At 52.5% G+C, this 22,755-nt stretch overlaps 9 protein-coding genes across 9 annotated transcripts; 5 read left to right on the forward strand and 4 right to left on the reverse strand.

Moving 5' to 3' along the window:
* Positions 1–199: 199 nt before the first annotated feature.
* NUU61_007215 (alpha-mannosyltransferase) lies at positions 200–1,672 on the forward strand (the record flags this gene model as incomplete). The annotated part of the gene is made up of 1 exon (XM_056657740.1): positions 200–1,672. One exon carries the CDS (start codon positions 200–202, stop codon positions 1,670–1,672), a length of 1,473 nt encoding a protein of 490 aa, XP_056510540.1.
* A 678-nt stretch (positions 1,673–2,350) lies between these two features.
* On the reverse strand, positions 2,351–4,603 carry NUU61_007216 (protein kinase COQ8; the record flags this gene model as incomplete). The annotated part of the gene is made up of 3 exons (XM_056657741.1): positions 2,351–3,468; positions 3,521–4,434; positions 4,491–4,603. The coding sequence occupies 3 exons, from the start codon at positions 4,601–4,603 to the stop codon at positions 2,351–2,353; spliced, it is 2,145 nt and encodes a 714-aa protein (XP_056510541.1).
* A 252-nt stretch (positions 4,604–4,855) lies between these two features.
* Positions 4,856–5,867, forward strand: NUU61_007217 (urease accessory protein UreF; the record flags this gene model as incomplete). Its single annotated transcript, XM_056657742.1, has 3 exons — positions 4,856–5,009; positions 5,072–5,388; positions 5,460–5,867. The coding sequence occupies 3 exons, from the start codon at positions 4,856–4,858 to the stop codon at positions 5,865–5,867; spliced, it is 879 nt and encodes a 292-aa protein (XP_056510542.1).
* A 434-nt stretch (positions 5,868–6,301) lies between these two features.
* Positions 6,302–8,792, reverse strand: NUU61_007218 (E3 ubiquitin-protein ligase BRE1; the record flags this gene model as incomplete). Its single annotated transcript, XM_056657743.1, has 5 exons — positions 6,302–6,475; positions 6,530–7,600; positions 7,653–8,228; positions 8,376–8,519; positions 8,616–8,792. 5 exons carry the CDS (start codon positions 8,790–8,792, stop codon positions 6,302–6,304), a joined length of 2,142 nt encoding a protein of 713 aa, XP_056510543.1.
* Positions 8,793–9,075: 283 nt separating this feature from the next.
* On the forward strand, positions 9,076–10,921 carry NUU61_007219 (transcription factor TFIIIB subunit BDP1; the record flags this gene model as incomplete). The annotated part of the gene is made up of 2 exons (XM_056657744.1): positions 9,076–9,103; positions 9,159–10,921. 2 exons carry the CDS (start codon positions 9,076–9,078, stop codon positions 10,919–10,921), a joined length of 1,791 nt encoding a protein of 596 aa, XP_056510544.1.
* A 252-nt stretch (positions 10,922–11,173) lies between these two features.
* NUU61_007220 (DUF1183 domain protein) lies at positions 11,174–12,157 on the reverse strand (the record flags this gene model as incomplete). Its single annotated transcript, XM_056657745.1, has 1 exon — positions 11,174–12,157. One exon carries the CDS (start codon positions 12,155–12,157, stop codon positions 11,174–11,176), a length of 984 nt encoding a protein of 327 aa, XP_056510545.1.
* A 303-nt stretch (positions 12,158–12,460) lies between these two features.
* mmm1 (ERMES complex subunit MMM1) lies at positions 12,461–14,005 on the forward strand (the record flags this gene model as incomplete). Its single annotated transcript, XM_056657746.1, has 2 exons — positions 12,461–12,561; positions 12,610–14,005. 2 exons carry the CDS (start codon positions 12,461–12,463, stop codon positions 14,003–14,005), a joined length of 1,497 nt encoding a protein of 498 aa, XP_056510546.1.
* A 325-nt stretch (positions 14,006–14,330) lies between these two features.
* NUU61_007222 (acireductone dioxygenase (Ni2+-requiring)) lies at positions 14,331–15,059 on the reverse strand (the record flags this gene model as incomplete). The annotated part of the gene is made up of 3 exons (XM_056657747.1): positions 14,331–14,465; positions 14,555–14,926; positions 15,030–15,059. The coding sequence occupies 3 exons, from the start codon at positions 15,057–15,059 to the stop codon at positions 14,331–14,333; spliced, it is 537 nt and encodes a 178-aa protein (XP_056510547.1).
* Positions 15,060–15,365: 306 nt separating this feature from the next.
* On the forward strand, positions 15,366–17,506 carry NUU61_007223 (tRNA modification protein MTO1; the record flags this gene model as incomplete). Its single annotated transcript, XM_056657748.1, has 2 exons — positions 15,366–15,469; positions 15,541–17,506. 2 exons carry the CDS (start codon positions 15,366–15,368, stop codon positions 17,504–17,506), a joined length of 2,070 nt encoding a protein of 689 aa, XP_056510548.1.
* Between the last annotated feature and the right edge of the window lie 5,249 nt (positions 17,507–22,755).

Genomic DNA, 22,755 nt, shown 5'->3' on the forward strand with positions numbered 1-22,755 from the left:
TCTCTTCGGACAACACTTCAACACTCGAGGGAATTTGAATGCGATGGTCCCTCTGTGAAATTGGGATTCCTATCCGCACGCACCCGATCCCGTCGGTCTCATTGGGTCGCCGATTGGAGGTTGACGTGGGCCCCGTGGGGTTCTACAGAAGTATAACAGAGGGCATTGCCGGCCTCACTCCAGGAACAACTCCTTCGCCATGGTGCTCCCACGGTCAGTTTTACGCCTGCGGACGCTACTGGTTGCCTTCGCTGTGGCTTCATTCCTCACCTGGAACATATCGCGACGCCCGCATTCCTATACGCCTCTTGAACTCTATGGCGCCAATATAACGATCAAGCCGACCCAGGACCTGACCTTCGACCACCAGAAATTCTGGCGCAAATTCCACACGCTCCTGGAGAGACATTCGCCCGGTACCAGCCCTGTTATCGAGAAAGAAAAAGCGCCGACGGAAGGCTTCAAGGACAAGGATGCGCCGCCGCGTCCGAATTACCTGACCATACCCGCCGAGGATGTCGCTAAAATGAAGGAGGCCCATACGGGGTTTGTGGACGCTATTACCCGTTCGCCGCTGCGGATCCCCTATGTCCCTGGGACAAAGGGCGTGGTCTCGACGGCGGGTGGAGCATATTTGCCCGTGCTGGTGATCTCGCTGCGCATGCTGCGGCAGACGGGATCCATGCTACCCGTGGAGGTGTTCCTGGCGGACGAGTCCGAGTACGAGGAGTATATCTGTGACGAGGTTCTGCCGGCGCTGCAAGCACGGTGTGTGGTGCTCTCACGCATTCTCAAGGCGGCGCCCGCGAAAATTCAGAAATACCAGTTCAAGCCATTTGCCATGCTGTTCTCGTCATTCGAACAGATCTTGTTTCTGGACGCCGACGCCTTCCCGCTCGAGAGGCCCGAGAAGCTGTTCCGCAACGAACCCTTCCGCTCGACGGAGATGGTAACCTGGCCCGACTTCTGGGCGTCGTCGGTCTCGCCGCTCTTCTACGAGATTGCCGGCCAGCCCGTCCCGCCCATGGACTTGCGGCAATCCACTGAATCTGGCGAGGTACTGATCTCGAAGAAAACCCACACCCGCACGCTGCTGCTCTGCACCTACTACAACTACTGGGGGCCATCGCACTACTACCCGTTGCTGTCGCAGGGCGCCGCCGGCGAAGGCGACAAGGAAACATTCGTAGCGGCCGCCACCGCCATGGCCGAGCCCTTCTACCAGGTCAGCGAGTCGATCTGCGCCCTTGGCCACCGCACGGCTGGCGGCCTAGCCGGCTCTGCCATGGCGCAGTTCAACCCGTCCCAGGACTGGGCGCTGACACGCCAGGGCAAGTGGCGCGTCAAGGGTGACAAAGCCCCGGCCCCGAGCGTGTTCTTCATTCACGCCAACTTCCCCAAGTTCAACCCGGCCACCATCTTCGAGAAGCACGACGTCAACCCGGCCTTTGAGGATGACGGCTCCTACACCCGTGCCTGGACGACTCCTGAGAAAGTGGTCGCCCAGTTCAGTGCCTCCATCGACGTCGAGAAGAGGTTTTGGCGCCAGATCCTTTGGACCGCCTGCGAGCTTGAGTCCAAGTTCGCTTCCTGGGCTGATTACTCGGATATCTGTTCTGGCGTGAAGGACTACTGGCGCCATGTTTTTGGGCGCGAGGACCCGGGCCTGTGAGTTTATTGCAATGAGCGAACTGTCTCGCAATCTACTCTGATGACTGTCCTTCGTCGGATATCTACCTCACAACCATCCTTCCCTTCTTTATCCCTTTTTTTTTTTTTTTTTTTTTTTTTTTGACACGGCAGGTTTGGCGGCATTTGGATCTACGATTCCAAGAAAAATCTTCTTTCCAGCTGGTCTGGAAGACAGAAGCCTCCTCTCACACAAAATTCCCTGTTCAATGACCAGCATTGATGGCGTCTTCTCTTTTTATGTACATATAGAATTTTTTTCATTTCTATGTTTCATTTCCCCTTTACCTCTTCCTTTCTTTCTTCTTTCTTCTTTCTTTCTTCTTTCTTCTTTCTTTCTTCTTTCTTCTTTCTTTCTTCTTTCTTCTTTCTTTCTTCTTTCTTCTTTCTTCTTCTTTCTTCTTTTCTTTTTTCTCCAACCCTTCTTTTCTTTCAAGACCTGTATTTATACATCTACTTCAACTTCATCTTGTTGCGACTAGAGTTATCTGTACCTTGCAAGATAAGTAGAAGAAAAGAAATAGAGAAGCGATCGAAATGAGAGGAAAGTCTTTTTCTTTTCTTTTCTTTTCTTTTCTTTTCTTTTTTGTGGCAGTTGATAGAAACCCCCACTGAACTATAGTATACATGTGTCTATACATTATTACATGGCCAGCCAAATCTATTGTTTCTGGTTCTGATCCACCAGCAACCCACTGTCCTCGGCCGACCGAGTAGCCGTCGCAAACAGATCCTTACACGGAACGCGACTGCCAAGGCGGGCACAGAGCAAGAAAGCGCCGCTGAGCTTGCGATGCAAGCTATACGTCTCCTCCGGGGGCGGGGCGAGCCTCTCACGGATCATGAGCGGGATGAGGTCGCGCACGCGGTCGGTGATGGTCTGGTCACGGAAGTCGTAAAGATCAGGCGAGGAGAGCATGAAGGGCTCGGCGATTGCGAGGATAGAGGAGACGTGGGCGTCGGCCATGGCAGTCGATTCGAGGCCCGTGAGGTAGCCGAGCTGGATGGAGAGGGTGTGGCAGGCGGCGCGGTCGTTGCGGGCGGCGGCGACGAGGGTGCGCACGTAGGTGGAAATGAACTTGGTTGGGTACTCGCGCGAGGCGCCGAAGTCGAGCAGCTCCAGTCGGTTGGTGCGCGCATTGTACAGGAAGTTGGTCCAGTTGGGGTCTGTCTGCATGTACCGGAACTCGGTGATCTCGCGTAGACACAGTCGCATGATCTGGGTGCCGATCCAGTCGCGCTGTTCCTGGCTAAAATCCTGGATCTTGGTGACTGCAATGCCCTCCAGCATTTCCATCGTCAGAACTTGCTTGCCGGATGCTTCGGTTATAATTTCCGGGACAACGAAGACTGGGTCGTCGCGCAGGAGCCCGCGGAATCGGGCTGCGCCTTCAGCTTCGCGCTTGTAGTCACATTCCCAGGCCAATTCGGTCCGCGCATTGGCGATCGTCTTGTCGAGGTACAGACCCCGGGGAAGCAGCCGGGATGCTGTGAGCAAAATCGACAGATTGTTCAGGTCTGAGTCAATTGAGTCGGCCACCCCCGGGTATTGCACCTTAACGGCGACTGGTTTCCCAGTTCGCTTGAGGACTGCGGCGTGAACTTGGCCAATCGATGCAGCCGCCATAGGGACTTCGTCAAACGAGGCAAAGAGGTCTCGCCAGTTCGGCCCGAGGTTTTCTGTCAAGACCTTGTCGCGCTGTGAAGCGGGCATGTAGTCGGCGCGGTCTTGAACACGTTGAAGCACTTGCTGGATGGGGTCGGGCAGCATTTTTGAGTCTAGAGAGATGAGAAGCTGAAAGATACAGAAGAGAGAAAACTGGGAACCCACCCTGGAAACTGAGCATCTGCCCCAGCTTGAGAGCTGCGCCTCGCATTTTGGACAGTTTAGACACAAGTCGTTCCATATTCCCGGCACTGAACATGAGAGACCCATTTTCTTGGCTGCCGGTAGCCCGTCGAACCGTCTCGCCGACAGCTCCGAAGGCCATCGAGGTCGCGAGGCCACCATACTGCCAGAGTCTCCCGAGTCGTGACGACGGCACACGAGACTCCATCATCTGGTAGACTTCATTCTTCTTTCCAGCTTCGAGCCCTTCGGCGCTTGGGGCCACATCCTCCGCGACGCTCGTCCCCAACTTCTCCATCTCCTCGGTTCCTGATTTCGCGACGGTCTCTGATGGGGTGGTTGACGGTGCGCTTTGGTCGCAAGGCGGTTGCTTGTCTACTGGCAGCCAATCTCTCTTTGGCGCCGGCTTCCCCGACAACATTCGAGAAACCCTCGGGCTGTGGAAAAGACCCTGCATCATCTCTTCTGGCAGTTCTTGCCGCTGATCCGGCGTGGACTGTTTAACGTCCGGGTCCACAGACGAGTGGAAAACATCTGCATTTAGTCCATCACTACTACCAACTTGAACATCCCCGGTCGCTTTGGGAAATTTGACTCGAGGCAGCGCGGAGAGATCCGGCGCAGACTGTTGCGAGGGCTCGTAGAATACATCCTGTTGTTGGCTGACATTTAATGCGTCGGGCTTCTCATCTCCCTTGTATTGCGCGGCAGAGGAAGGGACCTGGAACTCGGCCTGGCGTTGCAATTTCCGGGCTTCATCGGAAGGGGGCGTTGTGGTGGTCGAGGTAGTATTTGGGGCGTTGGCCGAGTCGGGCGAGGGCTCGGGGAGTCGGCCGTCGGCCGTGGGTTGGGCGGTGGCGAGGGTTCGTTGAAGCGGCGCGCCAGTGCGGCAGCGGCTTGTGCGGTCAAAATCAGCCCGTCGGTCTGGTCCTTGATCCCCTTGGTGAGGGACGACGTCCGAGTGTAGACATCGAGCTGGTGCTGGCGAATAGCCAAGTGCTTGACAGCTACTGACTTGGACACATTCAGAAGCTGAATGGCATCCAGCAGACGCTTGCCGGACATGGTTTTGGGGAAGGGAGGGAATGGACCAGCTATCGGAGCATGATCGGGCAAAGTAGGGCAGGAGATCGAGTAATAGGAATGAATAACCATGAATAATAACGATTGATAGGGAGCCATCGGGCGCCCCCGATTGCCCACTTTTTCTGCCGATCGTTGCCGCTCGGGCGAAAACTGGATGATCTATAAGACTCGTTCTTATCTCCCGCTTTTCTTTCTCCCCCAGATCCCCAGGTTTTTCTCTCTCCATACACGATGTTTCTGCAAAAGCCCCAATCGCAAGACCTGCAGGCTGAGGTAGCCCAGCTCGAGTCGCGGCTGCAAGATGTTCGGGCTCAACTAGCCGGCTCACTCTACCCGAGCCCTCCATCCTCGCATACTAATTCCAAGACGTCCTGGACGTCCGATGGTGAGCGCCGCATCCTCAACTAAATTCCTTGGTTTATTTCGCTAACGAGACTTGATGACCAGACGCCTATAATAATAAGAATAATAATCCCATTAAATTCCAAGCGGATGCGGTCCGCTCTTCCTCACTGCACGCGCTGCTGCTCCTCTCCGACTCCGCCCTACCACTGGGCTCATTTGCATACTCCAGCGGGCTGGAGTCTTACCTTGCGCATAATAAACCAGTTCGCTCAACACCAATCGCTTCATTTAATCGCTTCCTCCGACTCTCCATCGCTTCCATCGCAAGCACCTCGCTACCTTACGTTCTGGCAGGCTACCGAGAGCCCGAGATGCTAGAAACGCTCGATAATGACCTAGATGCATCGACACCATGTGTCGTCGCACAGCGGGCAAGTATTGCCCAGGGGAGAGCTTTGTTGGGAGTCTGGGAGCGCGCATTCCGGGCCAGCTTCGCCAGCCCGGAGCAAACGGCCGAGCCCGCGGCGACGCCATCGATGACTTCTCCGAGGCATTGAAGTCTTGCTTTGACGATGCAGACGAGTTGGGCCCCCGTGGTCACTTTGCGCCACTCTGGGGAGTGGTGTGTCGGGCTATGGGCTTGGATTTGCAGCAGACGGCGTATATCTTTGTTCTGAACCACGCCAAGGCTATTCTCAGCGCCGCCGTGCGAGCGTCGGTGATGGGGCCCTACCAGGCCCAGAATGTGTTGGCCAGCCAGAACTTACAGGATACGATCATGGCGCGCATCAAGCGCGAATGGAATACCGAGGTCGAACAGGCCGGGCAGGTCGTGCCGGCACTGGACCTGTGGGTCGGTAGACACGAGCTGCTTTATAGTAGAATCTTCAATTCATGACGGCGTTTCGAGAATGTCGCTGCATTGCATTCATCAGATCCTTTCTTTTCCATCCAACACGTACTCCTATATGACACAAAAATCTAACAAGCCATAGTCAAGGGAAATCAAAGTGCGCCATTTTTCCCTTCCGGTAAGTGGGTATTCAAGAGAGCACAGCCGTTCAGCGCCCTGATGCCCCAGAAATCCACCATAGCGTTCGGCGCCCCCGGGTAGAAAAAAGGTGCCCCAGGGGCAAGGACAGGGCATAACTCACCAAACGCCGACCCAACCCTAGCCTGCTAAACCAGCCAAACACCCCACCATGAACCTGTCCGAACGTAATCCACTAAAAAAGGGCAAGAATAAAAATAGAATAAGAAACACAAGAAGGGTCAAGAAAGGAACAAGAAAAGGGTTAATGTACATGAAAAGAAGTTCGAAGTCGGGTTGAATCAGAGGGTGATGTGCATGTAGTCGTTACTTCCGAAGGATCGGTTGCAGTTGGGACATTTGCGCGAACGGGAAGTGAGACGCTCTTCGACGCAGTCCTTGCACAAAACATGCCCACAGGTTTTAATGACGGTGTTCTTGAAGTTGCGGCGACACACGGTGCACAGCGCAAGTGTCTGAGAGAACATTAGTATGGAGATTGATCAGAGAAGTTTTGATGCCCAACTTACCCGCAACATTTCATATTCCGACGAGGAGTTGCCCAGACTCTTGCTCCTCCAGGTTTCAAGGTTCTTTTGGGAGTCTGCAAGCGACTGCTTCAGGCCCACAACTTCTGTTTCAGCTTGACGCAAAGCACTGGCGGTGTTTCCTAACGCGGTGTCCTTGGATACCGATAGCGCTTTGAGCTCGAAAGCCTGATTCTTCAGCCCATCTGCCATAATGTTGACCTCGGTAAGTTGTTGCTGGGTGTCGTGCTGCTTTTTGATGGCAATATTTAGAGCTTCCTTGTTCTCGTTCAATTGCTTTTCCATGTTAGACAACAGCGAGCGCGTGTTTGCTTCGGAATCCTTCAACTGCGACACAATTTCGGACGTCTTGGAATTTTGCACTCGAAGATTTCGAACTTCGGCGTCTCGTGATTCTTTGCTCTTCATCGCAGCAAAGAACTTTTGATCTGCCTTGGACTTCTCGGCCAGCAGGCGTGCGACCTTTTCTTCCAAAGCGCCAAAGTCTGTTACTTTCTGAGATGCCAAAGTCGAGAACTTCTTGTACGCGGTTTGCATGGATGTCAACTCGGTGTTGAGCATCGAGTACTGACGTTCGAGGCTAGTATATTTCGCCCGGAGCTCCTCAAGTGGCAATTCATCCACATTATCAGCCGCCTTCGAACCCTCGGCTTGTAACCGCAGTCGTTCAATTTCGGATTCCAAAGCCGTGATCCGCGCTTCTCGAGCAGCCGCCAACTCCTGCAACTTGACCCCAGTCGTCTTCTCTTGGTCTTGGGCAGCTTTTCTCATCTGGTGGTCGGCTAGGAGTTCATCGCGAGCATTTCGTATCCGTGCCAGATCGGTTTCCGCTCTCATCAATTGAGCTTCCTTTTCGGCGATCGTGCTTTGGGTTTCTTCCTCAATTTGAACCTTGTATGCAGTCCTTTCCGAGCGGTATTTCTGGACCTCCTCGCGGAGCTGTACGTTCGTCGCTTCCAAGTGGTTGATGCGCTTGACCACATCATCATGCTGTGATCGAAGTTGCTTGAAAAGATCCGTATGCGCGTAGTCATCGTCAGTAAGCCTTGAGGACTGCACCACCCATGTCAGCGATAATTCACGAAAATAACCTGGATAATATTACCTTGACCTTAAGTTCCGTAATTTGACCCAGCAAACTGGCATTTGCACTTTCCAGCTTTTGGACTTGTTCCTTGTGTTTCTCCGATACCGCAGTGAGCTTGCGGTTTTCCTCTTCCAACTCCGGGTTGCGATCCCCAACGGGTGTTCCGCCATTCGCAGGGGAAGAATGTTCGCGCTTTGCTTGTGTCCCCTCTGAGCTCGGCCGTGAAACACCCATCATATACTGCTTCTCCAATTTTGCTACCGTCACACTTCTCGCGCGGTCGACTTTCTTCTCGGCCACCATGTATCGCAGCGAGGCGGCCTCGAGGCTTTCCTCCAACTGTTGCTTTTCAGCCAGAGTCTTCTCTAACTCAGTGATGGTAGATTTTTCCTGTGCTAGTCTTTTGGCGAGCTGGCTCTGGAGATCGGAGACCTCGGGAGACATATCAGACTTGAGTTGGAGCTTGGAGATGATTTCGCGGATGGTTTCTGATCGGGTTTTCAAATGCGATTCAAACGCTTCAACGTCTTCGAACTGCAGCGAGCTTTTAAAGGAAGGTTCTGTCCAAAGTGTCAACCGATGCACATAATCAGACTAAAAGTAAAGAGAAATGCCAACCTTTGTCCGATTCTTGAGAAGAACCGAGGAGTATTTTAATTTCATCGATCAACTGTAGCCACATCAGCATCCCTTCTGCCAGACTGGTCTTGAAACCACGGGCGGAGTGATGAATTAGCCTACTTGATTGAACCACGCATCGATAATACGGAGGTGGTCATTGTGATGCGTGGCAGCTTTCGACATTTGGTTAAGGCGCGATTCCAACGAAGTCTTCTCCCGCTTATATTCCTGCATCTGGCGGAGTATCGCATCTTTTTGGTAGCGCTATCAGGGGAGGATTGTCAGCACCATGTCCACGAAATTTTCCACTAAAAGAAAGGCGTGCTTAATGCCACAAGCCATCTGGATCAATCCACTTACCTCCAAGTCGTCTTTCCATGGCATATCAGCATCCGGGTGAGGCTTGCTGCCGTTCAGAGCAGTGGCCTGTTTCTTGGGCGGCGGGGCCGAGTCATTGTCCACGGCAGGCCTTTTCCGGTCTTCCATCTTGACAAGACCGGATTCTGAAGACACAACGGGGAATTCGGCGGCCGGCATCAGTGGCTAGACAGGCATGAGAGGGGAAGATGTCACCCTCAATCAGCCAAATGCAGAACCCACGACCACACCCAGCAAAACGACAGGGAAAAAGGGGCCCAGGGCAACAACAGAAGTGACGGGAGTGACAGGGAACCAGCCAAGGGGTGGGATGCGATCGAGAAAGAGCGGAAGCCAGGAGGATTTTCGACCAAGTTTAGCGTCGCGCTAGCGCCCCTCACGTGACCACCCACTACCCCGGCTTGGGAACTTTTTTTTCGTCACTGCAACCCCGCCATCAGCCATGAAGTCGTTCTCGAGTTCGGTGATCAGTAGGTATTTGGAGGAAGTGGGCGCGGGTACGGTGACTGACAGCAAATCTTTCAGACAAATCGGGCAAAAAATTCGCCCCCAAGGCGCCCCCTCGCCGAGGCGGGCCTCCGCCTGCAAGACGGCCCAGTGCGACTCAACAGAACCAAGCGCAGGCTGCTCAGGCTTCCCAGCAAGAAAAGGCTCCGGCGACCTCTTTTCCTCCGCCTTACGCCTCTCCCGCTGAGCCAGAAGGGCCTGCAGTCGCGGAGGAAGGACCGGTTGCGGCGCCTGACGCGCAAAAACCCGCGACCCCAGCTCCTTCAAAGCCTACAGCCACAGCTATCCCGATACCTCTCCCGAAGCGCAAAGCGTCAATATCCCAACCTACAAAATCTACTTCGCAAGATGCGACTTTTGCGATTGCCCCTCCGACTCCATCTGCTCCATCCTTGCCTAGCGCACCACGCCCCGAACCCCAGCCCCGCCCGTCAATAGAGCACAAGCCAGCGCAGTCTGTACCTGAACCCACTAGTCTTGAGGCTACTCAGGATTCACAAAATGTCGAGATTCCGAGCGAAGGCCCTCTTCCGCCAGCACCCGCACCCGAACCTCAACCTCGAGATACTCCCTCAGCCCCAACTCCGATTCGCCCCACGAAACGGGCTTCGAAAGTATCAGAAAAGAATGCCAGTTCACGAGGAAAGGCTCCTGCGCTTGCAACCCCGCCATCTTCCCAGCCCCTAGTTCCCACGATTGAAGAGCCAAGTGGGATACCCAGTGCATCTGTGGCCCCCTCCACTCCAGAACCGAGCAAGACAGCCGCTAAAACAGCCGCAAAGACAAGAAAGCGAAAAGTTTCAAAGGCCGAGACATCCGAGGCGGAGGGTGGGGCCGAAAATGCGAAACGAAACCGCCGCAAGAAACGCGAGCCAACCCCAGACGGTGCAGAGACGGTGGAAATCCTGCCGAACGTTGTAAAGATGTCGGAGTTGTGCAAGGATCTCAAAACCGGGAGAAAGTCGAAGCGGGAGACTGAGCTGCAGAAGATAGACTTGGCCGAGCAAGAGCGGAAACAAAAGGCGCACGAGGAAGGCTCTAATGCCCCACCAACGCCAGTCAAGGAAAGCAAGGAGCCAGAATCGAGCCAGCAAGACCGGTTACCCGATGTGAAGACCCAGTCGGGTCCCGTGATGCGAATCGTCAACGGCGAGATTGTCCTCGATACTGCGTCTTTGCAAGTGGATCGTCATGCGGATGCCGCCCGGAGCGCGGGCGACCTAGAAGATGTGGTGGAAAGCTCGTTCACCCGCAAGGTCAACCAGGCCTCATATGGCAAACGGTCAAAGACTGAAAGCTGGGACGAGGATATGACGGATCTGTTTTACCGTGGGCTGCGGATGTTTGGCACTGATTTCATGGTGATCAGCAAGATGTTCCCGGGCCGGTCTCGGCGGCAGATCAAGCTTAAGTTCAACAATGAGGAGCGCCGGGATCCGCAGAAGATCAAGGACACACTTCTTGGTCCGCGTGAGACTATCGACATTGCGACTTATTCTGAGATGACCAACACGGTTTACGATGATCCCAAGGTCATCCAGCAAGAACTTGACGAGGAGAAGAGGGTCATTGAGGAGCAGCACAGCAAGGAAAAGCAGATGCAGGAGGAGCTGTTGCGCAATCCCACTGGCGCCACCGAAACGGATGGGGCCCCCGAGGCTGACAAGACCAACGGTGGCCCGGCCAAGAGCAAGTCGCGCAGCAAGAACCAGACAAAGAAGGCGGGCGGTGGAACTGAACAGGTTCTGGGGTCTATCGATGATATTCCCATGGTTGCTTAGAGTCATGGACTTCCCTCCGGGGCTAATCACGAATGAGTTTACGATGGCGTTTGGGGTTCGCGCAAAGCGACTGGGGCGCATGGCTGGGAGTTGAGGGCTCTGGTACGGTGTTTTGGCTTGCTTTTGAACATTCAGGGCGTCTATAAAGACGATTGTACAACACTAGCCCCCGGGTTGATTGAATTACAGTTTGTTCGATTACACTATATCTTTTGTCTGCTCACTATCGCAGCAAACCCTGTCGCATCAAAGTCACCGACGCCGTGTCGATCCGAACCCGGTGCTGGACGTCGTGGATGAAAATTGCGGTGCAGACCGCGAGCTACCTTCACCTGGGTCAGAACCATTGAATCCGCCGAAGGATGCGCCCCGTTGCGAAGAACCATTTCCACTGCCGGCACGTCTGCCGATCCCGTAGCCCGCCGCCGCACCACCAAGCGCCCCTGTCCAGAAACCCGGTCCCCAGCCTTGTCCGGATTGCCGACCTCCAAACGCAGGCTTATAGCTATCAGCGTACCTGCTGTACGGGGGTGGGGGGCCTGGATAGTCGTCGTCATCACCACCTCCCCAGAATCCTCCCGGTCGACGCCCCATGCCTCGGCGCCTCTGGCCTCTTCGCAGGCCGAAACAATCAGCAAGCATAGGCCACAAGACCAGGACGAAGACGACAGCCACGAACCCGAAGAAGATCAAGTCTCCCAGAATGGCCAGCACCTTTCGGTAGCCATCCCCAGACACTTTTCTGCCCAGGTTCCCTAAAGACCAGTCTGAGTTCCCGTAGGCTTTCCCAAATCTCTCCTCTCCCTTCTCCGTCAACAGCAGCCGATACTCCACCCCACAGCTGCCTTTGAGCACCCACTTATCATCTGCATTCCGATATCCTTCACACACGACGTCCGTGGCACCAAGCTTGAGCTCGGGTGGTAGCGATGCCGTGCAGGTCCACTGGACGTCTTCTTCGTCGTAGTCGTAGCCTTGATTCGTGCAGCGCATCGTTTCGATTGGGTATAGATCGCATACTTTCTTCGAGGGGCCAATGCACTTGAGCTGGGGAATTGGCGAGACGCGGCGCGAGCTGGTCATGCGGTTTCCGCGGAGAGTCAAGGTTTGTACCTTGGATAGAAGGATGGCATTTTCGCCTGGTGGCTTTTGCGACGAAGTGGTGCATGATACCGGCGAGAGGAAGAGGAGGGCCGCAAGGGCGACCACAGACAGACTGCGCATTTGTTGGAGCATTTTTGAGATAGCCCGATCAGCTGCCGAGGTATTGGAGATCAACGACACGAGGCCTGAAACCCGGTGTAGTGGGTTTGTTGAGGCCAGCTTATGGCCTTGTGTATAAGACCAGTTGTAATAGATCTTTGAATAGGCACCAGAGGGTCCTGTGGCGTCCAAATCACACGGTCCAGCGTGTCCTGAAGAATGACCGAGCCACCTCAGTAGCGATAAAGCGATAAGCAGTTCGGCCAAGAAAAGATCCACCGAGGCCGCACTTCAACTCTCTCCCGTGGGGATGGCACGATCCGACAGCTGCTGACGATGGCGCTCCAACAACGTGAGTCGGCGTCCTGTCTGATCCCTCGAATGCATATATTGACGAGATTTGCAGATGAGCCCGCGCCAGTTGCGGCGCAGTCTTCGTACGCTCTCTCTTCCCCTCCAGCGAGTGATCGCTAACACGGCCGCAGCCTATCTTTCACCCAGGGGCTCCTCCTCGGGCAGCTCTCCGTCGTGCTACTGATAGGTGCCTTCATCAAATTCTTCATCTTCGGCGAAGCGCCGCCACCCCCGTCCCGCGGCCTGTCTACCCGCACCTCCCACCGCCGCTACAGCTCCGTCTACAACGCGCCCCAAGAAAGCCAGAAGACACTGCGCGAAAAGCCCTCCAACTCCAATGTTCTCCGCCCCGTTCCCGCATCCTCCACCAACACCCGCTCGATTCTCCGCAAGACCTATTACAGCGCCGTGCCAACCAACCCGGCCAAACATGGCCGGCATCGCATGCTCCACTCGTCTCACCAGCCCGAGTCCATGGACTGGTTCAATGTGCTGATTGCGCAGACCATTGCTCAATACAGACAAACCGCGTATGTGCTCAAAGACTCGCCCACGTCCTCGATCCTCAGCTCCCTCACGGCGGCCATGAACAACCCCGAGAAGAAACCATCCTTCATAGACAAAATCACCGTAACCGACATCTCCCTCGGCGAGGAGTTCCCAATTTTTAGCAATTGCCGTATCATCGCAGTAGATGATCCCAACTCGGACGGTGGCCGGCTGCAAGCATTGCTGGATGTCGACCTCAGCGACGACAACCTTTCAATCGCCGTGGAAACATCATTAATCTTGAACTACCCCAAACCGTGCTCTGCCATCCTGCCGGTCGCACTATCGGTCTCGGTGGTACGCTTCTCGGGAACACTATGCATCTCACTGATCCCGGCATCGACACACCCACTGCAAACACCAACATCGCCCCCATCACCTCCGACCGCCGAGCAAGGGGAGCAAGCAGGCCCCAGCACAGGTGGTCCCACCGACACGGGCGTTGATTCCGACCAAAAGAGCAGCCCCAAAAGCAATGTTGCCTTTTCGTTTTTGCCGGATTACCGGCTGGACCTTTCAGTCCGGTCATTGATCGGGTCCCGCAGCCGTCTGCAGGATGTACCCAAGGTGGCCCAGCTTGTCGAAGCGCGGGTCCATGCCTGGTTCGAAGAACGTGTCGTCGAGCCCCGCGTGCAGGTCGTGGGTCTACCAGACCTGTGGCCACGAATGGGCCGAACGGGCGTGAGGACCGAGGATTCTGACGCCGGGTCCACGGCACCGCCGCGGAGTGCTGGCTCCGCCGATACAGGCGCACCGCTACGCTTCCCCGAGAACCCTGATCCGGAGGCGGAGGGTCTGCGGTTCCGCGGGGGACTCGATGCTCGACTTGGGCTCGGCGCCGGCTCGCGCTCCAGCAGTTTCAATGTTGATATGAGCGGTTTGCGAAGCTCGAGCATGACCCGGCAGGAAAGCAGTGGCGGTGTTAGCGACCAGTTCACTATGCCAGGGTCAATGCCAGATGGGATGCCTGCGACGTGAGATAGGACTGCACTGCTACGACTCTTTCTACGACCATGACCAACCATCCAGATCTAGTTTTGGCAGCATCTCAAGCCACTCATCTTTACCACTTGTACACTTACAATCCATCGCAATGAAAGTGATAAAAAGGACTATTCCCGAAACAAAAAAACAATTTCTATTCTCATCATTTGGTATATGCAAGAAACCCGGAAGTTCAAAAAGGGGGGTAGTGATCAGAATCGACTTGAAGTTATACTCAAGTCTTGGTTCCAAGCGTGGCATCAGTCAATTCAATTCATAAGCGCTTCTCAAATCCAAACACAGGACACAACCCTTTTTTTTAGTTCACAGCCGTAGCCGACTTCAAGACCGTGTCGACATAGGTCTTGCGGTGGGGGTTGACATCGACCTCAGCGTCACGGTTCAAAGGCGTCCATTTCGGCTCGTCCTGGAAGAGACGCATAGCCTTGACGTACTATAGCCAACCCATGTCAGCCAATTTGCCCATGCATCAGAGCCAATGCGGAGAGTGGGATGAAAACAGTCAACAAAATCAAAACATACATTCTTCGAATCCGTGGTAAAACGGTGGTAGATACCAGCAGGCAGAATGATCATGTCGTCCTTGCGCAGAGCGATACGGATCCACTCGTCCTGCTGACCGCGGACATCGAAATAGCCCTCGCCGTCGAGGATGTACCGGATCTCCTCGTCCTCGTGCAGGTGCTCGGAAAAGAAAGACTTGACCTTCTCCTCGTACACGGCGCCCATGGTCTCCGGCGAGACGCAGACCTGGTCACGGTTCTTGTAGCCGCGTTCATGCGCCAGGGCATCGACAGCTTCGAGGGTGGGAAGGTGCTTGTAGAGGACGCCGAGGGAGGCGAGCTTGTCCTCGGACACGATGTTGCCTGAGTCGTGCGGCTCGCGCTGGTCGCCCTGGTAGAAGCCAAGGAAATTAGTATATGGATGTCCCACTTGTTGATCGTCGATAATATATTCAAGAAAATTGAAGATTATGGGGGGGTTGGGACACACGTACCGGCAGATTGTCGTACCAGTATGCCCTCATGATGACGAGAAGTCAAGCGACTAGGGTCAATAGCTTGCAAATGTCTTTTGTCTCAGCGTCGAGAGCAGAAGAAAGTGAGAGCGCCCCTCGCAGCCGAAATGTATCAGCAGCCCCGCAATTGGCCGATGGCGCAAGATGGCTGAGTCAGCGGATGTCACATGCCTCACCGCCCTCGGGCTTAACGGCAATAAATGACACGTGACCTATATCGACGATTTTCTTATCGGCGGAAAATCAACTTGAAAAAGGTGCAGTGATTGAGTTTTTGTTATCAGCTCTCTCGCCAGACCCCGATTGTCTTTCGACATGGCTTTTCGACCACGGTCGGTGGCTCTGTTTCGCCAGGGTCGCGGTCTTCGCTCAATGCTGGGCCGGACTCGTGGCTTGGCGACTGTGTCGGACGGCACACAGTATGTGATTTCTCTTCGCCTTGGTCACTTCTGAGACTGGGCACGTGCTAATCAATGGTTGATATGGGCAGAACGTATGATGTCGTCGTGATTGGTGGTGGTCATGCTGGGTCGGAGGCATGCGCTGCCGCTGCGCGCTCCGGAGCGCGCACTGCTCTGGTAACGCCCTCGCTCGCGAACATTGGCGTGTGTTCGTGCAATCCCAGTTTCGGTGGGATTGGCAAGGGAACAATGATTCGAGAGGTCGATGCGATGGACGGTGTTGCGGGCCGCATCATTGACAAGGCCGGGATTATGTTTCGAATCCTGAACCGCTCCAAAGGACCGGCTGTCTGGGGCCCTCGCGCGCAGATCGACCGCGATCTGTACAAACAATATATGACGGAGGAGCTGGTTGATACAAAAGGGTTGAGCATTGTGGAAGGCAAGGTCGCCGACATCGTGGTCTCGAAGGAGGGTATGGAGAACACCCCCGGCACCCAGGGCAAGATTGTTGGTGTCCGATTGGAATCCGGCGAGGTCATTCGCACCGGACGTGTGGTTATAACGACAGGAACTTTCCTTGGTGGTGAGATTCACATTGGACTGGACATCTTTCCGTCTGGGCGCATGGGCGAGGCGCCGACTTACGGCCTGAGCAAGTCGTTACGCGACGCAGGCTTTCAACTAGGACGTTTGAAGACCGGGACGCCGCCTCGGTTGGATATGAAAACAATTGACTTCAAGGGTTTGGAGGTGCAACCTGGTGACTCGCCTCCTCAGCCTTTCTCATATCGCAATTCGACTGTCCAAGTCGGCGACGAGGGCCAGCTTACATGCTGGATGACCCACACGAACGAGTCTTCTCACGAGATCATCCGTGCCAACCTAGACAAATCTGTGCATATCAGGGAGATGGTGCGCGGACCGCGGTACTGTCCATCGCTGGAATCGAAGATCATTCGATTCACGGACAAGCCCCGGCACCAGATCTGGCTCGAGCCAGAAGGGTTTGCGCCCAACGACGTGGTCTATCCGAACGGCATTTCCATGACCGTTCCTGCAGACGCACAGTACGCCATGCTGCGAACAGTGCGCGGTCTCGAGAATGTGAAGATGCTGCAGCCAGGCTACGGAGTGGAATACGACTACATCGATCCCCGCAATCTGCAGCCCACTCTCGAAACCAAGCTGATCGGCGGGTTGTACCTAGCGGGCCAGCTCAACGGCACGACCGGGTATGAAGAGGCGGCCGGGCAGGGTATCATCGCCGGCACGAATGCCGGACTCGCGGCGCAAAACCGGGCCCCGCTAACTCTCACACGGTCCGATGGGTTCATCGGTATCATGATCGACGACCTCATCACGAAGGGAGTGTCGGAACCCTATCGGATGTTCACAACCCGAAGCGAGTACCGTATCTCGACTCGATCGGACAACGCAGACCTCCGACTCACACGCATGGCCCGAGACGCAGGCGTCGTTTCAGACGAGCGCTGGGACCATTTCACCGAGACAGAGGCCCAAATCCATGAGCTACAGTCTCTCCTCGCAAACACCAGGCTCTCGTCGACCGCATGGTCCCGCAAGGGCTTCAAGATCCGCGCCGACACCTCGATCCGCTCGGCGCTCGATATCCTGTGTCTCGACGGCACCGAGATCGATGCCTTGATCCCTCACATCGACGGTGCGCGCAGATCCGCATACACGGCGTCCTCGTTTGCACCGGATATCCGCGCGCGTGTCGCCATCGAGGGCCGCTACGCCCCTTATGTGAAGCGACAGGAGAAGATGGCGCAGCGGTTCCAGCAGGACGAGAACTTGGTTCTGCCTGCAGATCTCGACTACGGCGCGGTCCATGGCCTCAGCCACGAAGAGCGCCAGGCGCTCGAGCGCGTGCGGCCCGTCAGTGTTGGCATGGCGCGGCGCATCGAGGGCATGACGCCGGCGGGGGCGCTTCGCTTGTTGATGCATGTGCGGAAGGGCAGCGGGTTTGCTCCGGAGTTAAGCGTTGATGAGGACTCTGCTGTTGCAGGTGTTTTGCGGTCGTCGCCTTGACTCTCAACTCTTGGCTCTTGATTCTCGTTTCCTTTCTTGTCTCTTGCTATTGGCATTAGCGGTAAGCAACTCTGGCGTTTGGGATATTGTCTTCTCTTAGTGTACAATATACGATCTATGGCCTAGATATCGGGTCGTTGCCTTCTGTCATGTATTCTACTTCTCTTCTCTGGTCCTGATATTGACCTATACCGCGATCAATATACTGCGGCAAATAGATATCAAATTACTTAAACTGATAAAACCAGGCCCGCGAGTCATGTCCACACATCCATCTGCGAGAACAGCCTACTGTAGTAAGCAACACGTAGAAAGTACACCGATACCTAAGTAGTATGTAGCTAACTGCTTCTTGGTGTTCTTGGTAAATCGCCCAGCAGCTTTACTCTTTGGGTAGGTATGCCAATCCAGACATCACAACCTTGGCACCCACAATCCAGCAATCAGTAAAGCCCAGCAACCGGACCCATCACGCTGCATAGTGCAGTGCAGTAGCTCCGAGTTTAAAAAGAAAGAAAAGAGAATGTAAAAATGCAAAAGGACCCAAGACCCATCGCCCACGCATTCCAGACGCTCTTTTCCCCAGAAGTTGGGCACGCGAACGCATCCTTGTTCGATCATCCAGCCAGAGTGGTAAAGACGCAAGGGGTGAAAGATAGAGAGGGAGGGATGGAGACAAAAGGAGGGGTGTACATGTACATAGATGTTGTGGATGTGTATGTATGTGAGTGGTGTCGATCTCTGGCGGACAAGGGTGTGTATCTGCGAACACGTTGGGTAGTGAGATATTCCTGTCTTGGAGGTACATAATCTATGTAGGTTTTAATTCTATACTATCCATATATTCATAGATACGTTGTATCACTATATATATATATATATATAGTGGGAACTTGGACCTAAAGATATAGATAATCTCCTTTAGGTGCATAAGAGTCATCCTAAGACGAGATCGCACGATGATCTTTGGTAGCCTTTTAAGTCTAGATCTTTCCTAGGTCATGATCTCATCAACTCACTATATCTCCAGTAGTTCTCCAGCACGATGGGTAAATATGCAAAAAATCACCTGGCAAGGCAGTCCCAAAGGAAATCCGTTGGATCCATCAATCTCCAAACCCCAACACGTACCAAGTGAAAAACCATCTTGTGATGAATTAGCGGAATAGGAATGCAAGTCAGAGAAACTGGTTCGGACGGGCGTCCTTGCTGCGATCCTCATGCCTTCGGTAGTAGGGCGATGTATATTTTCTGCAAAGGGAGCTACCCAAGTGCATATACTTGGGTGTCTAGGTACAGTGGTTAGGATGATAACTATGAGACAAACATCAGATCGACCCAATAGGAACAAGCGATGCACCGAGATCTCAGGATATTTTGCACTGGGAAGAGAGAGAGAGAGAGAGAGAGAAAGAGAGAGTAGCATCATGATCGGATTGCAGTCTGATATCAAAACTGCGAGGACAACTCATGCATACCCTGTCCTCGTACCTAATCTATCTTGTACAAATAATGTAGGTGTAGAACCCGGTGCCCGGGAAAGAGAAACAAAGTAAACAATAATTAATAATTAATAAGTACGTTCCTGAAATATTGCAGTAGGATGTTCAATTTTACTTTCTACTGTATGTACTCGAGTACATCGCAACAACCAGCACCGTTGTCGGTCACAAAAGCCTGTGGAGGACACGAGCCCAGCAGCCTAGGGCCCTGGGAAAGAACAAGAAGTGATCGCCAGGAGTTTTGCTGGACCACATGGGCGTGGGGACGAGACTTTTAGGGTCTGGATACACAATCTTGCAACCTTTTAGCCTACCTTGGACACCCATGGATTGGTCCACCGCATGGGCGCCGGTGAACCCAAATCAGAGAACTAGGGAAGGTTGGGGGGGTGGATGGATGGATGGGTGTAGAGTATGTAGGTTGGGGATAGAGTTGGGATCGGCTGTTCGAAGTAAATCACTAAAATAAATACCACTAACCTTGGAGCTAAGTACGTGCGATTAGTTTTCGATGACATCTTGTCATGTCTATATCCATATTCGATCGAACAATCGAATAATATAACCATAATTCACTCCTGTAGGTACCACAGTCAGTCAAGTGTATCACCAGACCTCCCATGGTCATGTTTTAGGTCGTACAGGGCTCGGGGCGAAGGCGCACGGAACGCGCCAAGTCCCAGAAGGGAAGAAATAGACGATCGCGATGATCCTGATCTCGATTATATCATAGTGTTTAAGTAGGTATTATGGAATGGTTCATGAGACTATTTGATTAGGGATGGATATATGATCTACTATTCAAGGGTAATTAAATTATTTGCTCTAAATATTTGAATGTTTTCATTAGGATATCTGCTCAGCTCGAGTCCCAGCAATGGGTGAGACAAACACTAACATGCGCAGTCACAGTGCATATGCCCCGCCACTAAAGTAGATACCAGCCTAGGCAGGTCCTAATAGACCTGTACACACTTGCAGTTTAGTCCATACTAATGCCTACTAATAGATACATTAAGTATACGCAGAATCGGTGGTCAAACCGGATCTTCACTCCAAAAGGAGAGAATTCCAGAGAAAATTGGGCGCGTCTGCACCTGACATGGTTAGGCTGGTGACGATCGCTCTCAGCTTGAACTAGCAAGCGTCAGACCCTGGAGAGGTGCGGGATTTCTGCGAAAAGAAATCATGGAACGCCACTTGCACTAGTGGGGGTCTGTCCCCGGTAGCGTCTTGTCTGAATTATTTTTATTTTTATTTTTATTTTTATTTTTTCTATTATCATGCTTCTTTTTCGAAGAGTATTAGATGATATGAAATCTTTGATTCTTCTGCTTGATCTGTATTCTATCGAGAGTACACTATCAGCTTGGAAATACCCATAGAATCATAGACTTGGGAAGACCCCACACGTCAGGAAGAAAAAGAAAAAAAAAAGAAAAGCGTTCAGGCCCTCCTACATCCCCCACCTCCCCTTGTCTCATGCGTCTGTCGCACTGATGCCTAGCCCGAGTGTCTGGTACGGGTGGTGCACCATCCGTGGATGTGGATGTCCTTAGGAGCAAATTAGGGCAAAATGAGAAAGAAGAGAGAAAAGATCGACATGGGGCACGATAGGAGGGGAGGAGAAGAATGGGGTTGGCACATTGATTCGTCTGTGCGATCAGTAAATAAGTGGAGAAAGGAAAACTGAAGGTCATCGGGAGAATCTAATTCGATCACCAGAATTGAATATGCCGCCTCGAGGGACTTTAGGGAGTACGCAGTGCTCCGCCTCGTTGCGCGCTTAGGACAGAGCCTTGGCTGGTGAGACAATCATTTGTGGTCCAGACTTTTTTTTTTTCTTTTTTTTCTTTTTTTTCTTTTCTTTATATGATAATATTATAATTATCAAGATCGACTCATCCGTGCCAGAGAGAGGTCTGGGTCAAGTCGATCCTTTGTTCCCATGATGGATCTCTCGTATCTACCTACTCGAAGGAGATCAGTACTTCTGTTGTATTATCTTATCTTATATAGAAGTACCTTAGTTATGTCTATGCCTATACATGATCGAGTATATACTAATATACTAACAAGGTCGTCCGTCTGACATCTGTCACTCGCGTCAATTGAGTTTCAACAAGCGTTGCGCCAACTAGGATCGTCTCCTGTTCACCCATTCCTCTGGGACCTGCCAGAGTAGGGTGAAACACGGAGGACAGTCGTCCGTTTTGTCACAAAAGCCAAGCCCCTCTAATAGACTAGAAAAAAAAAAAGGCCTCAAGCCACTAGAAGAAAAGTCGATCATTCACCTGTTATAGAAAAAAAAGGAAAAAAAGAATGTGAGAATGTGGCAGTGACTGGATCTGCGGAGGATCTCCCGTGAAGGTTTGATCCAATGAGGCCGTGGAAGAGCAAAAAAGACTTCCCGAAAACTCTTTCTCCAGTTTCTTTATTTTTATTCTTTCTTTCTTCTTTATATGATCTCTTCTGTTCTGTGTCTTCGGTTCTATACTTCCGTCCATGCTGATTGGAATTCAAATATTCCTACATTAGGGGATCCATGGATTATCGCAATATTTGAACGGGACCCAGGGAATAATCGGAATCGCTGACGCTCAGTCCTCTCTCTCTTCGTGGTGCTTCCCTCCTTTGGAATTGGCAGACCGACACTCTTTCAACACGGACCAGTGGGACGGAAAGGAATACGGGAATATGATGGGGAAGCATCACCCGGGCTTCAGCGGTTGGTCTGACTGGTCTCTTGGGGATCTTCGTGGTGGAGTGGAGGCCGATTTTTTTTTCAATAGTTCCGCGGGATGGAGTGCACTGGCCACCCTGGGGGCCAAGTAATAATGTGAAAAAAAATAATTGTAATTATTATGATAATTATAATTAATCTCCTTTTTTATTATAATTTATTTCCACTAGCCTCCACCAATAGCCTCGCCCAAGCGCGACACCCGTTGGCGTCAGAGCGTCATCGACCCACCGGCCCGGGGTTCAGGCGCAGTGTCGTGATACGGGTATCAGCAGTGCCTACTCCTTGGATTCTGGCTTTATCCTCGATTGTATTAGATATCCTTTATAATTTATAAGTGAATAAGTGAATAAGTGAATAAGTGAATAAGAGAATAAGAGAATCGATTAATGTTAAGTATACATGTCATGGAGAATATTAAATATTGAATATAACGTGAGTGGTACGGGATCATCCATGGCACGGGGGACTCGATGACTCCATCACCGGCTTAGTCAAGTGTCAGATCCTTAATGCTGGTGAAACGGTGCCTTTAATAAAATAAAATAATAATTTACTGAAGACTTTGATTTGATTTGATTATTCAAATATTCAAATCCCATTTCTTTTCTTTTCTTTTTATTGGAATATCGAGGTGAAATCATCGGCTCCATCTGTCACTCCCGTTTTTCTCCGCTCCCCCGAGTCTCCTCGAACAGTGAATATAGAAGATGGGAAGATAGCAGATTACTTGGGTTACTTGATACTCAGTAGAGGAGAATCCCCACTTAACATTAACATTAACATTAACCATTAGCCTCCCGGTGACCATACCATACTCCGATCTCTGCAGTCCCTTTCTACTTCCCGAGGTATACAGGTATCCTTCTGGTATCCTGGTAAGTTACTTGTCCATTAGAATATACCTAGGTAATATTATTCTGTTAATGAAAATTATCAAATCATTAATATTAATTGATATTCTCGATCGAGTGGACCTTCCAGGGTCTCTCTCTCACCCTCTC

This window comes from Penicillium alfredii, assembly GCF_028826965.1.
Source record: "Penicillium alfredii strain IBT 34128 chromosome Unknown utg000009l_segment0_segment0, whole genome shotgun sequence".
Classification (NCBI taxonomy): Eukaryota; Fungi; Ascomycota; class Eurotiomycetes; order Eurotiales; family Aspergillaceae; genus Penicillium; species Penicillium alfredii.